The 17,103-nt window shown below is 41.7% G+C and overlaps 1 protein-coding gene across 4 annotated transcripts in view; it reads right to left on the reverse strand.

The window, feature by feature from the left end:
* The window catches only part of tenm4 (teneurin transmembrane protein 4), a 353,388-nt gene that overhangs the window by 151,575 nt on the left and 184,710 nt on the right, over positions 1-17,103 (reverse strand). For 3 of the 4 annotated variants that reach the window (XM_060944153.1, XM_060944154.1, XM_060944151.1), the window contains one exon: positions 6,564-6,749. In XM_060944153.1, the coding sequence (XP_060800136.1) occupies positions 6,564-6,749 (186 nt within the window). Of the gene's footprint in view, positions 1-3,181; positions 3,209-6,563; positions 6,750-17,103 lie in introns of all 4 variants that reach the window. The other variant, XM_060944152.1, reaches the window with a different exon arrangement.

A 17,103-nucleotide genomic window follows, 5' to 3' on the forward strand; every position in this document is an offset into this window, starting at 1 on the left:
TATTTTTAAGCCGTTTTTGGTCTCCAGCATTTCTTCACATGTGCTCAAGGTTTTTGCACAGAACTGTATATTAAAGAAGCTAGACCTCAATCTCCTTCTCAATTCCAAGCTCTCTCTAATTAGTGAGACCGTGATGTAGCTTCATTAATTTCAACCTCCCTTCCACCACCCATGATGCTGAGCGCTCTTTAATTAACTATGCTGTAATGCTGTAACCTCACCTATTCACACTCACACAAGATGTTACAGTTTTAGACAAAATTTTGTTCACCTTGAAGTTCTGCATTAGGCGTGTTTGTTCAACAAAGACAGACACAGCAGTGTAAAAATGTGCTGTTAGTTAAATAAAACTCTATATTAATGAGCAGGACCTAATCAGTGGTTCTCAACTGATGGATCATAAATGTGTTGTTCTTGTCCATCAAAAAAGATTAACTCATTTTTATTTCTCTCAGCTGAAAGCTTCTGTTATTACTCATGTGCACCTTTCTAAACAATGATGCCTACAGTCCTAATTAAAACAGCCAAATATAAACCACAAGCCATTCGTTAACATAAAGAATCTGTCACATATTAAACCTATTTAATAGATATTATTTAATATATATTACGGAATGTCACAACATTGCTTTGTGAGGCAAAATAGGGGCAAATAAAAATATGAAACATTTATCGGGAGTGTCTAAGTGTTAGGAGGAAAAAAAAATTCAGTAGTTTAAAGCAGATCACTGTGATCTGATAACTGCATGAACTCCAGAATAATTAAGGTTAACAAGGATGCGGGATTGGGCATCTGACATTTTTGTTATTTTCCATCTCTTTGTTGGTTTTCTTCTTCTCCAGAAACTTATTCTCCCTAAACTGGTGAGCATATACTATACAAGTGAAGAACAAACACATTGAACAAAGATTAGTTTCCATAACTGCAGTGTACCCTTCCATAAATCCAGCAATGATTTGTAGACCTGTTTCAATTCGATTCAATTCATGATATTAGGTTTATGATTCAATTTTCCACTATATATTTATTTATTTAAACAACAAAAAAATTCTATTACCAAAAAACCCCATTTTATTTTCCTGTTCTTTATCAACTTAAACAATCTTTTTGTTAAAATAAAAAAAAAAAACTTTTTGTTTCATTTTCTTAATAACCAACAACAATTATTTACCCACATTTGTAAATGTTGGAGTAAAATATAATAGTCTATTAACTAAAATGTTCATTTTATTAAAAATTAAAAAGTTAATAGCAAATAGGCAAGCTCTTAATAAACTTAAATTGTACTACCTCCATTTGCTTCTCTTTTCTTTAGCTTTCAGCAGTCTCTAAAACGAGAGCTCTGATTTCTTGTTAAATCTATTTGTACCATGAATCACACAACAGCTCTTTCCCATTTTAGATCTTTTTATTTAAGTTCAATTTTATTCAAATTGTAGCTAAATAAGTACAATAAATTACGCACCCGCATATAGCTAAGTAGCTAGTTTAGGTGGGTTTGTAAATACAAATATCTAAATATAATATCTAACAAAGCTTCTGTAGGAATTTTTATACAAAACAGATTTTTCCTTTTTTTTTGTGTGTGTGTGTGTGTGTGTGTGTGTGTGTGTGTGTGTGTTTTTGCAGCATTAGCGCTGTGTTACTTCTGCCCATGGTGAAGTCATGTTCATTCCTGTTATTGTCTATTATTGCACCCTCTGCTGTCCAAACAATGCAATTACAGCTAGGAAAAACAAAGACATTACACAGCCTGATAATATTCGTGATTCATTTTTGAAAATTTTATCGAATTGAATCATTGTAAAATTGTATTATGATTTATCGTCACAGTATACATGCCTTATGATTACATGGCGAATAATTCATATGAAAATCCTCTGGAATGGTCAACACAGCCAACCTGCTTCTTTTTCTCTAGACCGTACAGTAAATCTGACCATTTCGTTCTATTTTAGCTCATCGTACAACTCAGTTCAATCTTATGGGATACACAGGGGGTGCCCAGATTTATAACCACAACATACCAAAAAAAAGCAACTGTGATTATGCATTCTGTCCCCGAATTGTACAGAAGATCTGACCAACAACCAAAAGCTGAGAAGAGCTAAGTGTATGCTTCCAGTTTTAGCCACATGCTTTTGATCCACACATGATGACAAAACCACATCACTTACCTAGAATTGTAGTGATCACTGCTTTAAGTCCATGTGGGATGGGTCATATTTTAAACAATGGGTTATTTAGCCATTTCGAATTTTAGCCAATGACTATATCTGTAATACCCACTGAATGGCATGGTGCTTGGCTCCCCATAATCACTGCTTGTAGCTAAATTTGATTCATGAATTCATCTTCAGTAAACACTTTATTCTGGTCAGAGTCACAGTAGATCTGGAGCCTATCCCAGGAACACTGAGTGTGAGGCAGGAAGACCCCCTGGATTGAACAACAGTTAATTGTAGGACACAATGCACACACATTTACATGCTCATTCATATCTAGGGGTAATTTAGATGAGCCAGCGGACAAACTGGCTGTTTTGTGGGAGGTGATGGGAAACTGGAAGAACCTGGAAACCCATACAAACAAAGAACGTGTGGAGAACATCTCCATCCAGGCAGGAACCCAAGCTCGGGATTGAATTGGTGACCTTGAAGCTATTATCATGATTAATAATAATAATAATAATAATAATAATAATAATAATTTCAGTTTCATGGTTTTGGCGGATTAAGATATGAAGTAAAACAGCTTAACCTTTGTTCAAGTTTCATTTGTTTGACCAGTTCACGGCCTAGTTCTGCATGATTCATTTTGTGAAATTAATCCGAAATATTAGACGGTTAAATAGCGTTTGGGCCATGACTTAATAATAAAGGGCAAATGTTCCTCCGGAAAAATGAGCTGAGAACCACTGACTTATTTAAAGATGAAAATACAGTTCATGCACAATACTGGCAAAAATTCATCCGCCGTCAATGGGTTCACAAAAGAACGAAAAGAGAGGAGTGAGCGCGAGGAGGGAGCAGAGGAGTGAGAAGAGGAGAAAGGAGGCTTGTCTGAATGCTGCAATGAACCGTGAGCTGTGCATGTGCTGGATGAAAGAAGGGATATGGGGATGAGATGGAGGGAAGGACAGGAGAAATGAGGGAAGGAAGGAAAGTAGGAATGCCATACCTTTCACTACCTTATCCAGATAGTGAGCTTGGGAGATAAAAGACAAGGACATGTAAGGGGAGGATCTGAACAGTGCTGCTTCCAGAATGAGACACGGACAGCAAGAGCTAGAGCAGGTGTGCGTGCCTTTAGTGACAGGAACTGACAGCATGCATTAAGAGCTACACACACATACACAGATATATATATACACACACACACACACAGCACAGGCTGAGACGCAAAATCAGAAACACACAGAGAGAGAGAGACAGAGAGAGAGAGAGAGAGAGAGATAAAGCTCGTAAGAAGCAGTTCCTGTCCACCCAGCTCTGGCATGAGTAAGCATTACTATGGCAAGGGATTATCGAATAAAAAAAAAAACAAATAAAAACGCCATCATGAGTGTTTATATAAAACTACATATAGAATCCTAATTATAACAATTTTACAATTACTAAATACGGCTATAAAAAAAAACAAAAAAAACTCTATCCTATACAGTATATCCGGCTCATTGTGAGTCAGAAATGAATCCTTATTTACCACAAATAACTGAATGATTTTTCCTGGAGCATTTCTATTGCAGTTAAGCTCTTTATGTAATACTATGATTCCCTGTGTTTCACAAATGATGCATCTCACCATGGCATGTATAAAAGGCATATTAATATTTCATTGCGACAATATTAAACATTGAATACTTGCACTCAAGGCCTGCAGAAAAGCTTGCAGGCTCTCCGTGCACTCTCTCGGAGATGCCATTTTTGCCTTGTATAACTTCAGAATGCCGAAAACTAAATATAGTCAAAACGCGGCTCTGCTTATTTTGATTTCCTTCCCCGCTGTGTGAATTGTCGTGCTCTGTTTATGGCCCATTTCTTTTCTGGGGCCATTGACTGACAAACAGACAAAAATCAGGGTCTGGAAAGCGCAATGACAGCAGCAAAGAACTGTGTCACCCATTTCTAGTGAGCAGAGGTGGCAGGGACACTTCTCAGAATAAGAAAAGAGATAGAGAGAGGGAGAGAGAGAGAGAGAGAGAGAGAGAGAGTAAACAGTTGAGACAGGGGACGAGGCACAATGGTGTTTAGACAGGCACACTGGGAAAGGCAGTCTCCCAGAACGGCTCAGTCCACTGGCCCATTCAGGATCTTTAAGGTCAACTGGGACAATGGGAATCCGCTCAGCAAACACAAAGTGAGAAGACCCCAGACAGGGCCAAGAGAGAAACATTAACATTTACTATTCTCACTTACATAGTCATATAAATATTGTGCATTTCTACCTAAGGCTCATTGCTCTTAATTATGCTTGGAGGAAATTGCCATCTGTTGCTTTTAAAGTCAATACTATGGGGTTATTGGTAGTGCATTATCTCCAATGAGTTAAAAGCATTAAAAACATATTAAGTTCAAAACTGGAACATTTCCAAGATGCGGAAATATGCCAAATTCTCATGTTGTGTATTCATCAGTGGAACTAAATGCTCATACATCATTTCATATATGCATTCATTCCTCGCTTATGTGGTTAAAACATGTGCTACTTAGCAAACCATGTTGAATTATTTTATTTATTTATTTATTTTTTACATCCCAGCAAAATTAAAAGCCTCAAGGACTTTAAATAAAGAGCAAAAAATAGAGCCTTTAATTTAATCTATACATAAAGTCTAAAGAGTTACTGGCTCTGAAACCACCTTTTGAGTTCACTTCTGATCGGATCATTCGAGACCAGTTCCGAATGGGATCGGTGAGAAATTAATTTACAAATGTTTATTCAAAATAAAAATGTTCAGGATTTAAGTCTTGCTTCTTAGACTGTAAAATAAAGCTCATACTAGCATCACTGTTATTCTATCCACATTCACTGGATATGAGCAATCGTGCGCTCTGATTGGCTACGCTACTACTAGGATATCAGCTCATATACCATGAGTAGAGAAAAACAAAATGGCGGAGCGTGTTGCTGAACCAACCGAGGATGAAATAAAAACTCTACTTGAAAACAAAACCCCCCAAAAAACAAAAGAGCAACAAAATATGGAATGAAAGTATTTGATGGTCAGAACATATCTTTTTTTATTTTTCAAGAGTTATTATTATAGCATTTTTCATAAATTGCTACTGTCATTTCGCCGGTTTGTTTACATTCTAAGCGGAAATGATTTTGTTGGACGTTTTGTAGAAAGTGTTTATTCATCGAATTTGCAAAAAATAAAAATGCTCTGTTTCTCAAAAGCCCATGAATGTGGATAGAATAAAACAGTTATTCTGCTCAATCTCATCGTACATGGCTTATAGCCGCCATCAGCTCATGTACGACTCAATTTTGTGGAATAACTGTTAATTAGTGCCTGAAGGTCAATTCACCCCCAAAAAGCAATATCAAAACGGTCATGTGGAACTGCCCACACAACAGATTGACCTAATCATGTATTCTTTTCATTTGCTTTCACCTTGCCACTTTGGAAGCTTTGCTAAGTCCTGTGGGATATTGCTGAAAACGGGCTTTTGCTAAAAACAATGCTGATGTCTAACACGAAGTCTGCGATGACGGTGAGAATGATGTCATGCAACCTGCCAAAGTTAGCTTACTATTAGCAGGGTTTGGATTAAACTAGACCTTAAATCTCAACTGGCTTCTCAACAGATCTCAGGCTACCCATCAACCCAGCATGTGGAGAAACGGGCAGTCTTCAAGCCTTTTTTTTTTTTTTAAACCAGACTTGAAATTTCTGGAAGCGTCTCGACTGTATTGGGTTAAGGGAAGCCAGATGTGGAGGCACAGTGTCCCTTCTGATGTCATGTCTTCCTCATGAGTCAACTCTGAGGTAATGAAAAAAAAACACAAGAAGATGACAGAGTGAAAGAGCGAGTTGTGAGCGTCTCCTCAGCTGATTAACTCTCTGGCAGTTTTAATCAAATTCTAAATATAGTTCATATAAAGTTTGATGTAAAATTGGTGCTTTGAATTCCAGTTCCAGAGCTTGCTGAGTAAATAAAAGCTTTCCAATTGATTTTGATCCATCTGAAAGAGCATCTTTCCAGTGACTGTGCTGCTGGAGACGATGCAAATGTTTGTATTTCACATCACCAAATCAAAAGGTAACAGCAATGTGGGAGGATAAAAAAAAGAGGGATGAGGCAAAGGATGAGCGGAAATGAAAAGACACCTTAGCATATTTTTACATTAAAATGCATGAAGTCAAGCTTCAGATCCTTGAGCAAACCTCTTCATGCTATGCCGAGTTACACAAATTCAATTACACATGCTTCTCCCTTTCTAGTGACCCCCCCCATACATGACCCAACCCTCTCTCTCTCTCTCTCTCTCTCTCGCTCGCTCATCCACACATTCAGAAATCCACGCTAGCCCAACCCCACCCCTTTCACCCTACCGATAGTGCAGTGTTCTCCGTTCCAGCCTGGGCTGCATTCACACTTGCCATCCTTGCAGGTGCCGTGTTCGCTGCAGCGCGGGTGGCATGCCCTCTGATCGCAAACGACACCCGTCCAACCCTCCTCACAGCGGCAGCCGCCCGCTACGCAGATGCCATGGCCGCCACAGTCCGACGCACAAAGCTCTGTTGGAGTGAATAGGGGAGGGAATGAGAAAGGGAAGGGGACAGGAAAGGCACAGGGCAGAGGGGGGGTAATAGAAAACAAATCCAGAAGTTATTGTCAGAGATCAGATGGCCATGCTCCACTAGTTTATTTGATGGCTCTTGAAAAGGAATTCTCGCACCTCATAAGAGAGGAAAGGATCCCCTTTGGACAATACAAATCTAATAAGTCTGTCTGAAAAGGAAAGAGGGAGGTGGGAACTCTGTCAGGTTTCCCCACTGCCCCTTGAACCTTTCTTTGTAAATGAGCTTCTTTGTGGCGAAGCAGAAAAAGCCGCAATCCAATTTTGACTTTCTATGGAAATGGAAACACGTCAGCTTTCATTAAATCCTGCTTCGCCATGATACAAAGGCTGGGAGGCTCACTGTGGCGTCTGAGGTGACAAAAGACAGTGTATCGCAATAGTAGGGGAAAACAAACAAATAAACAAACAAACAAAAAAAAAAAGCCCTGCACTGCAGGCGAGTCAGCGAGTCAGTGGAGGAGAGCAGGGCCAGATGGGGAATGTACAACACGCTCTAACAGAACCTGCATTTTAAAAAATCTGCCATCTGAGTGTTTACAAATCAAATGCTCTCTTCTGCCTCCTGGAGCTCAGGGGTCACCGAGGCAGCCAGGTGGGATAAAGATACAGAGACAAGGCAATACAGAAACGTAACACCTCACCAGCGCTGCTACTGAACTGCGAAACTTTCAAATTCTGATAGCCAAGGTTATTATTCTCAGTCAGCTAGGTTTCAGAAAGAAAAAGTAGAGAAACTGCGACGCAATTGAAAATGAGGTCATACTGTGAATTAGATTGTGTGTAATAAAACAAAACAAAAAAAATGGTGTTCTTGCGTGCGAAAGTGTTGGAGTGATACCCATGCATTTGCCACAGGGTGCCGGAAATAAGGTAAAAGCTATGTATCAGTGAGGCAGTTATATGGTGTGCGGTGCCATGGTTTAAATACTGATTAAAACACGTGTGAGTCATGTTAGGTTTTTCAGCTACAGACCATAATATAACATTACAAAACGTGAAAGCTTAATGGAGAGAGGGAAAAAAAAACCCCTCTCCTTATGCCTCCTTACAGAATCGGGTCTTTGTTAAATTATGTAAATGCCCTTAATTTTCCGTGTTACATTTCGATTAGAGGTGTTTTAACAGCATTCATTCAAAGCTGCTCAGAGTTGTCTTGGAGACACCATCCTGCTTCCTGCCTAACAACCCCAGACCCAGCAAATACAAACAAAAGGCTGGATACTGTTCCTTCCTGTATAAAACCATTCCTCTCTTCCTGCCTTGTTTTTCTCAGTCTCTTATGGTCTCTGTTTCTATCCTGCTCTCCTGCACAGAAATAATCATTTTATTCTTCCTGGGGAGATGTTTCTGTAATAGTGGAGGACATCTAACGGATCTAACCTCATCCTTCTAATAATGTCATTAACTATACATCACTGCACGTATCACAAAAGAAACGTCTTGAGCATATCGACATCGTAACATTAGCTTTCAAGTACGGAGTTTAGAGCTGGGAAAATGTAATGAAATTCTCAAATGTAGGATTTTTTTTTTAAATCCTAAATGGACTTACTCCTCCAGTACTTGTAAATAATAAAGGGTATGAGATATAAAGGCTGCTTTTGACACTTTCCACTCCTGCCTGTAGCATTTCATAAAACATGACACAGATGCATTCCTGATCCTAATACGCTACGTTCACACTGCAAGGCTTAATGCTCAATTCAGATTTTTTTTGTGAAATCCGATTTTTTTGTGAGGTCGTTCACATTAACAAATATATGCGACTTGTATGTGATCCTCAGTATGAACGAAAAGCGACCTAAAAGTGTTCCGCATGCGCATTGCAGGATACGACGACGTCACACGCAGTGAGCATGGCCAGTGTTTACGGAAGTAAAACCGCCCGGTTGCGGTATGACCCATCCAATCTAGCTTGAATAGCTGTATCCCCCCAAATGGAAATCAGCTCCCTAACCTCTGCGTCCTTCCATTGAGAAGATTCAGAACCTTCACAGCCCGAAGCGTCCCTCGCATTGATGTCATGCGCAGGGGCGCAGATACGTTTTTTGAACTGGGGGGGACAAAAAACTGGGGGGGGACAAAGCTGCCAGCAAACCAACCCCAACCCCGATATGCCTGTCAAACTTGTTGTTAGTAACCATAGCAACCAAGCTCGAGCTCGCAACCTGTGCAGTCTGCGCAGCTCAACCAACCGAATATCAGTCTTTGTTTTGTTTTATGTGAGTTGTTGCAACTATGTCTGTACTGCTGTGCACCTCAATAAACCGAATGGTAATTAGTCTTTTGATTTTTCCGTGAGGTTTGCCTTATGCAAAGAAAGACAGCATAGATGTTTTTCCTCCCTATAAGTGGGGGGGACCGAACGAGGTGAATTTAAATCTGGGTGGGACAAGTCCCACCCTCTATCTGTGCCCGTGGTCATGAGCCATGTTGTTGTAACTTTTTTTGAGAGACCCGCCGCCTACTTCAGCGCAGAATAGTGACGTTTGTGGCTTGTTGATGACGTGTAAGTCGGATGAATGCGACCTGGCGGTTCAGACTGAAGTCGCATATGAAAAGAGCGGATAGGAATCGGAATTAGGACCACATATCCAAACGGCCTGGGTCGGATTTGAAAAAATCGGATCTGTGTCGTTCATATTGTCAATACAAGATCGGATACAGGTCACATATGGGCGAAAAGATCGGATTTGAGTCACTTCAGCCTGCAGTGTGAACGTAGCCATAGTGCATAAATCTCATGCCCTTTATCCACATCAAGAACAGTACCAGGCAAACCTTCTAATTCAATGGTTTTTCTTTATTTTCATTAATTAAAAGACACTTCTTCATGTCTTAAAGTAATGACGGATGTCGTTTCTCTTTACTTAGTTGAGCGGATCCTTGACACAATATGGATTAAGTAAGTTGTGTAACAGTTGTGGAATAGGGCTAATTACTGTATTTTTATTATTTACTGTTTGATCTCAAGCGCATTAAGAAAGCAAGTAATTGCACTAATTAACTTTTGACGAGGCACCTTTTAACCGAAAAGCATTCCAGGTGACTACCTCATGAAGCTGGTTAAGAAAATGCCAATAGTGTGCAAAGCATCTCATCTCATTATCTGTAGCCGCTTTATCCTGTTCTACAGGGTCGCAGGCAAGCTGGAGCCTATCCCAGCTGACTACGGGTGAAAGGCGGGGTACACCCTGGACAAGTCGCCAGGTCATCACAGGGCTGACACATATACCCTGTCCACACTAGGGATTTTGTACCGATACGATACTACTTTCGTACCGCAACACCTGTCCACACTAGCAACTATACCGGTACTGTAGCGGTATAACTGTATCGGTACGAAACCCATAAATGTATGGGTTTCGTACCGGTACAGTATCGGTACTGTAGCGCTTCGCTGTAGTGTGGACAGATGAAGCGGTTCTGTATCGATACAAATATAATGCGCAAGCGCAATGAACCATTCCTACTTCTTCCGGGTTATTCATACAATACAATATGCACGTGCTTTCCAGCTGTAAATAAAACGTCAAAATGGCTCAAAACGACCGTGGAGCTACATGGAGCAAAGACGAAGTTATGTGTTTGTTGGAGCTTTGCGGAGACGAGCGATGCCAGGAACAGTTGGAACAGGAGATTCGTTTTCTTTGTTTCTTTCTCAACTGCCTCGCGCATTTTATACGATTCGACTGAATAAATGACCACCAGAAATACAGACTGTACATTGACAACAAAAAGCACACACACATTGTTTCATCCACCATATTCTCGGAAGGAAGTTACTCGGTAACCACGGAAACATTTCGCGCACGTGCATTTCAACTACCGTGAAAGAAAACCGCAAACATTTCTCGCTAGTGTGGACAGATGCACTAAACTGTACCGGTATACTTTGTATCGATACAGTTATACCACTATCGTACCGGTATATATGTGAACACAGCTATAGACACAGACAACCATTCACACTCACATTCACACCTACGGTCAATTTAGAGCCACCAGTTAACCTAACCTGCATGTCTTTAGACTGTGGAGGAAACCGGAGCACCCAGAGGAAACCCACGCGGACACGGGGAGAACATGCAAACTCCGCACAGAAAGGCCCTCGCCGGCCACGGGGCTCGAACCCGGACCTTCTTGCTGTGAGGCGACAGCGCTAACCACTACACCACCGTGCCGCCCCACTTTTTTTGTTTACCACATAATTCCATACATGGTCCAGATGTTATTTCATAGTTTTGATGTCTTCAGTATTGCTCTACAATGTAGAAAATACAGTAAAAACCTATGAGTGAGTACGGGTGTACAAACTTTTCACTGGGGCTGTATGTGGAAGGGACAAGATAACTATCAATTAAGAAAAATGACCTTCCCCAAAAATAATTCTCATTGCTCTGATTTAGTGAACGGAGAAACTCTAGTGGGAGGAAGTGAACTACAATCCCAAGCACAAGATTCTCTACATATCCATGTTCAAGGTCACCTGACTTCTGATCACCCACATCTGCATCTCACTGAGAACTCACCGATATAAAACCCAGAAACAGGGCCATCTGCAAAGTCTGGGTCCAGGTTTATTGTGGGTGACTTTACTCAGCCTTGTTACTGTCTATTCTGGTTTTTTTGATTATTATTATTTTTTTTTATTACTTTGCTGTTTGGATTTGGATTAGTGTGTTTGCACATCGCCAACCCTTTAGCTGCGCTCTGGCTCATTATATCTGCCTGTTTGTTTCGATTACCAAGCTTTTTTTTTTTTCCTAAAATGCATTTTCATCCATCACGTCTGCGATTTCATGACACTTAAATAATTTACCTCTCCTCACCGTTAACACAGGTAAAATGCACTTTGGCTTTACACAATATCTTGGATTTGTGCCTGAGCTCTCTGGCCTGAGGTAGGCATTCTCCACGAGCAGACACTCCTCCGTTTAAATTCTGGCGCGCCTCACGAGCTCTGAAAGCACGCAGGGCCGCGAGCCAGAAACTGCAAGCTAATCATAATTTATAGTACCAGCCCTTCTGCTTGAGAAGCCAGCCTTTAAAATGCCTATTTTCCAGCAAATCCCCTGGATTACCTAATAGGTCAACCTGTCAGTTTGGCATTAATGGGGGAAATTCACAGTCACAGATCGTTGTGTTTCGACACTTTGGAAGAGAAGACTGATTTTTACTTGGATCATCTCTTGAAGCCCATTGGAGAAGTGTTTTATCAAAAGTCCACAATAAATTGGATTTCTGTAATGAAAAAAAAAACCTACAATAACAACAACAACAACAAAATCCCAATAATATGAGGAAAGATAAAATAAGCCTTTCATGCTTAAATTGCTGAGATTTTCATTATGTCATGGAATAATTTCAGGGCACAATAAATAACTAAAACATACTGTACACCAATAAAAGTGTCAGCATTGAGGGGGGGCGGCACGGTGGTGTAGTGGTTAGCGCTGTCGCCTCACAGCAAGAAGGTCCGGGTTCGAGCCCCGAGGCCGGCGAGGGCCTTTCTGTGTGGAGTTTGCATGTTCTCCCCGTGTCCGCGTGGGTTTCCTCCGGGTGCTCCGGTTTCCCCCACAGTCCAAAGACATGCAGGTTAGGTTAACTGGTGACTCTAAATTGACCGTAGGTGTGAATGTGAGTGTGAATGGTTGTCTGTGTCTATGTGTCAGCCCTGTGATGACCTGGCGACTTGTCCAGGGTGTACCCCGCCTTTCACCCGTAGTCAGCTGGGATAGGCTCCAGCTTGCCTGCGACCCTGTAGAAGGATAAAGCGGCTAGAGATAATGAGATGATAATGAGATGAGCATTGAGGGGTTATAATCTGTAGACAGATCAAACCTCTGAAAGAGTTGAGTCAGTTTGCACTCACTTGCTGGCAGTAAGTACGGCATGCAGAGAGGAGCTCTTACTACAGTATCTACAGAAGGAAGTCTCAGGAGGATGTGTGCACAGAACCCAACCTTGTTCCAGCATCTTCACTACATGTACGAAACAGCAATCCAAATATATATTGTATCAAAGTCTACTATAGCTTCCTCTACTACTGATTGACTCTTTACATCTCAGCATAACAGTATCGAGGGGAAAAAAATGGCTCAACATAGCAGAGAAAGCCTGCACTCCATTTCCAGGTACACAATTGGCTCATTTATTGGCCCTGTAAGTCATGCTACAGCAGCCAAGCAAAACGCAGAGAACCAATTTTAAATAAAAGAAAGAGGGGGGGGGAAATTAAGGAAGCAACACAAATAATCAAAATGGCCTGCGTGATCAAAATGAAGCACAACAAATGCGACTTTTTATAAAACAGCTAACACAAGGATCATTATTTTTCTCTCTGAACATCTGGGGATTTTAGCAAAAGGCCTTCTTTAGAACACAGACGCAATCATTTTGGGAAAATGACAGGCTTAAGAGTTGCTTTTGAGATTTCTCTGAGTAACGCGAATGGTGAACCACAACATAAATTACCTTTGGTGTACAATTATACTCCAACACCTCCAAGAAAACAGGAAGTGACTGATCCCATGGCAATGTAATTGGGTAAGATTACAGACAGCCTGCTGCTTCTTGTTTCACTATGGCAGGGTTCTCTAGAAAATCTGAAGCAGCTGGCTAAAAAAAAGTAGTAGGTGGTTCTGGAATTTGCAGTGCGTTAATGCTCAAGGGGTACCCCCAGAAAATTTTGAAATTTACATGCCTTCTGGTGCGTTCTCAGCTAATAAAATACTAACCATTTCCCTGTAAAATACTTGCAAAATACGTATGAAATTTCCTTCCAGATGTGTGCTTGCTTGGCTTTCTCAGTTCCCCTCTGTAGTACGCTGCCTGGCTCTGTAACATAACTACATGGTGAGCTTATTTGGGGTGCATGTGTAATGTACCTGATGTGCTTCTCGTGTGGTATTGTGTAATGTATAGTTTTAATTTCAGCATAAACATTTGCACACAATAAGTTATTTGCACTTGCACTTTAGAAGTATGAAGCCTTAGCTAAGGGACCAGACATCTCTATGGGAATTTCGGCACTCCGGGTAGCTTCTGGATATGAAAATAACAATTCTTAGATATGAAAATATTAATCACGATTTACATGTACAAACGTGCAGAAAACATAGACTTTATATTTATTTGGCCCATGGAAGGTTTTAGTTTCTTCTTCAGTGGCACTTTGTGAAAACTGACTGAAATCATCTGCAACAAGCACCAACTGCATCTTTACCGTCTGCTACGGCGTGGTCACGTGGTCCGGCTCAGCCAATCAGAGCGCGAGAATCGATCAACAATATGCCGTCGCTTCTGGTCATGTTAGAACTGAATCGAAGATTTCACCAATTTCATGGTGAAATAATTGGATTTGCAGCAAATTATGGGCAGTGGAGATGATAAATTGCTTGAACATTGAAAAGCAAGGGTTTTTTCTTTTTTTTCTTTCTGAGATCGAGTAGCCAGCGCGGACTATCTGTGTAGGTGGAGAAAACTCCTGGTCGCCAGCGCTTGTGGATATCTCTGCTAAGACAAGTTGTACCTTAATGTACAGTGCATATGTGCACATAAACACGGACAGCAGATTAAATGCAGTGTTAAAACGAATATTTGACAGGGACACCTCAAAGGGTACCACACATATCTTAGGTGGGGTTTACATTAGACTGTATCAGCGGATCATCAGATTAACGTTTTTAAAACGATTCGCGTGCACACAGCAACGCCAATACACGATTCGCGTGCACACAGCAACGCCAATACACGGATACGCTCGGCTCCGCAGGCATCCTGCGCTCCAAATCACTCCGCCCCGAGGGCGAGTGCCCTCTGGAGGGTGCGCACTCCGGCCCTGCGCAGCTCACAGAGCGCGCGAGTGAAGCGCACGAGCAGTGATTCGGGACTGAGCCGCTGTGTGTGTGATCCCAGTGCATATCGGGCATGCGCGTCACTTACCACTTGCAAGTGGAAGGATGGCAAGCCTAAAGACAATCATAACTACACAATGGGCAGTATTTGCATCAGTATTTGCAGTATTTTCATACTTTTATACTCTTTAATGAAAGGTGATACAAGGCGGAAGTCCGCGCCGTTTTTCAGCAGTCGCGTCACATGACCAACGCCAGCGAATCAGGAAGGTGGATGTCACAGTGACGTTGTCCAATGACGACGCCAGCTAGAGCTCAGCACAGCATATCCGCGTATCTCAATGTTTACACAGCACCGGACCAGACACGATCTGGATTGAATACGTGGACCCTGGCGGATTCCCGTTTCCCAGCGTTTCCAGGCGTTTTAATGTAAACGGACAGTGCATCCGCGAAGAAAACGAGACAGATACGGTCTAATGTAAACTTGGCCTTAGTGTTTACAAGATCAGCATTAACAGAGTCATAACTGGCTGTGTTTTCACTCTCATACCCCTTTTCAACCAACAGGGAATGGGTTCCTTTCTGGTTCACACACTAAATTGTGAACCGTTCAGAGCATTTCAACCAAAAATAAATTGGTTTGAGCCTGAAAAAAACAAATTATAGCTAGTTTTTCCAGCGTGAACCATTATGACATCAATGGGCATGTCATTAGTTTGGAGAGGAAGCAGAGCGCAGCAATAGAGAATGCAAAACTTTGGATGTATCTTCAGAAAAAAATGTAATGGAAACAAATATCTGCAGTAGCAGAACAAGAGCTCACAGGTAATCAATACACTCCACCATCTTGGTACAACTGTTTACTCCTGTTGTGCATTGTGCAGCACCCTCTGTTCATGACACATCATTGATTATAATGTTTCTACTCAAAACTGGTGAAAACGTGGACTGGTTTGCTAGCTGGCACCAAGGTTTAAAGAAGAAGAAGAACTTTATTTATCATTCCTCTCTGGATTTAACCCATCTGAAGCAGTTAACACACACATGCATGTGAGCAATGAGCACACACACATACCCAGAGCAGTGGGCAGCTATGCTAGAGCGCCCAGGGAGCAGTTGGGAGTTGGTGCCTTGTTCAAAGGTACTTCAGCCCATGGCTGCCCCATCCATCCATCCATCCATCCATCCACTTATCCTGTGCAGGGTCACAGGCAAGCTGGAGCCTATCCCAGCTGACTATGGGCGAGAGGCGGGGTACACCCTGGACAAGTCGCCAGGTTATCACAGGGCTGACACAGACACAGATAACCATTCACACTCACATTCACACCTACGGTCAATTTAGAGCCACCAATTAGCCTAACCACCGACTAGTGGCCTAGTGGTAGCGTGTCCGCCTCTCGATCGGGAGATCGTGAGTTCTATTCACGGTCGGGTCATACCAAAGACCATCATAAAAATGGTACCTACTACCATCTGGCAAGGCACGCTGCAATACAGATGTGCATGGGGAGTTAAACTCTCGTGGTTACCAGAGGACTAGTCCCCCACTGTAACCCTAGCTATGTAATAGGTGAGAGGCCGAGGGCTATGGAAACGGAGATCAGCGCCGCCCGATGCGCCACCATACAGAGTTGGGCCTGGTTAGTACTTGAGTGGGAGACTGCCTAGGAATACCAGGTACTGTAAGGCGTGGGAAGGACTTTAACTTTTTTTTTTAATTAGCCTAACCTGCATGTCTTTGACTGTGGGGGAAACCGGAGCACCCAGAGGAAACCCACGCGGACACGGGGAGAACATGCAAATTCCATACAGAAAGGACCTTGTTGGCCACTGGGCTTGACCCCAGGACCTTCTTGCTGTGGGGCGACAGTGCTAACCACTACACCACCGTGCCATGGCTGCCATATTAACCTCACCGCATGTCTTTGAACTGTGGAGGAAACTACTGTAAAGCACCCGGAGGAAACCCATGCAGACACAGAGAGAACATGCAAACTGGGCTGGGCTTGAACCCAGAACCTCCTTGCTGTGAGGCAACAGTGCTAACCTCTACACCACTGAGCTGCCAACAAAGAAGCCTGAACAGAACCAGTTCAAGAACGTGTTCCCTGTTGATTGAAAAAGGGAATGAGTCTCACTTGTATACACAGCAATATGCCTATCTATCTATCTATCTATCTATCTATCTATCTATCTATCTATCTATCTATCTATCTATCATATATATATATATATATATATATATATATATATATATATATATATATATATATATATATAAACTGAGTAGAGTCTCAGTAATGTAGGTCACACATTACAGGTTGTGCATACTTTACAGTATTGTCTATAGGATCTGATTTAAAAAAAAAGTATAATATGAAAGAAGTTGAATGGCCACTGAAAACGGTACCAGGTCTGAATCAT

The sequence above is a fragment of the Neoarius graeffei genome, chromosome 17 (assembly GCF_027579695.1).
Source record: "Neoarius graeffei isolate fNeoGra1 chromosome 17, fNeoGra1.pri, whole genome shotgun sequence".
NCBI classification, from domain to species: Eukaryota; Metazoa; Chordata; class Actinopteri; order Siluriformes; family Ariidae; genus Neoarius; species Neoarius graeffei.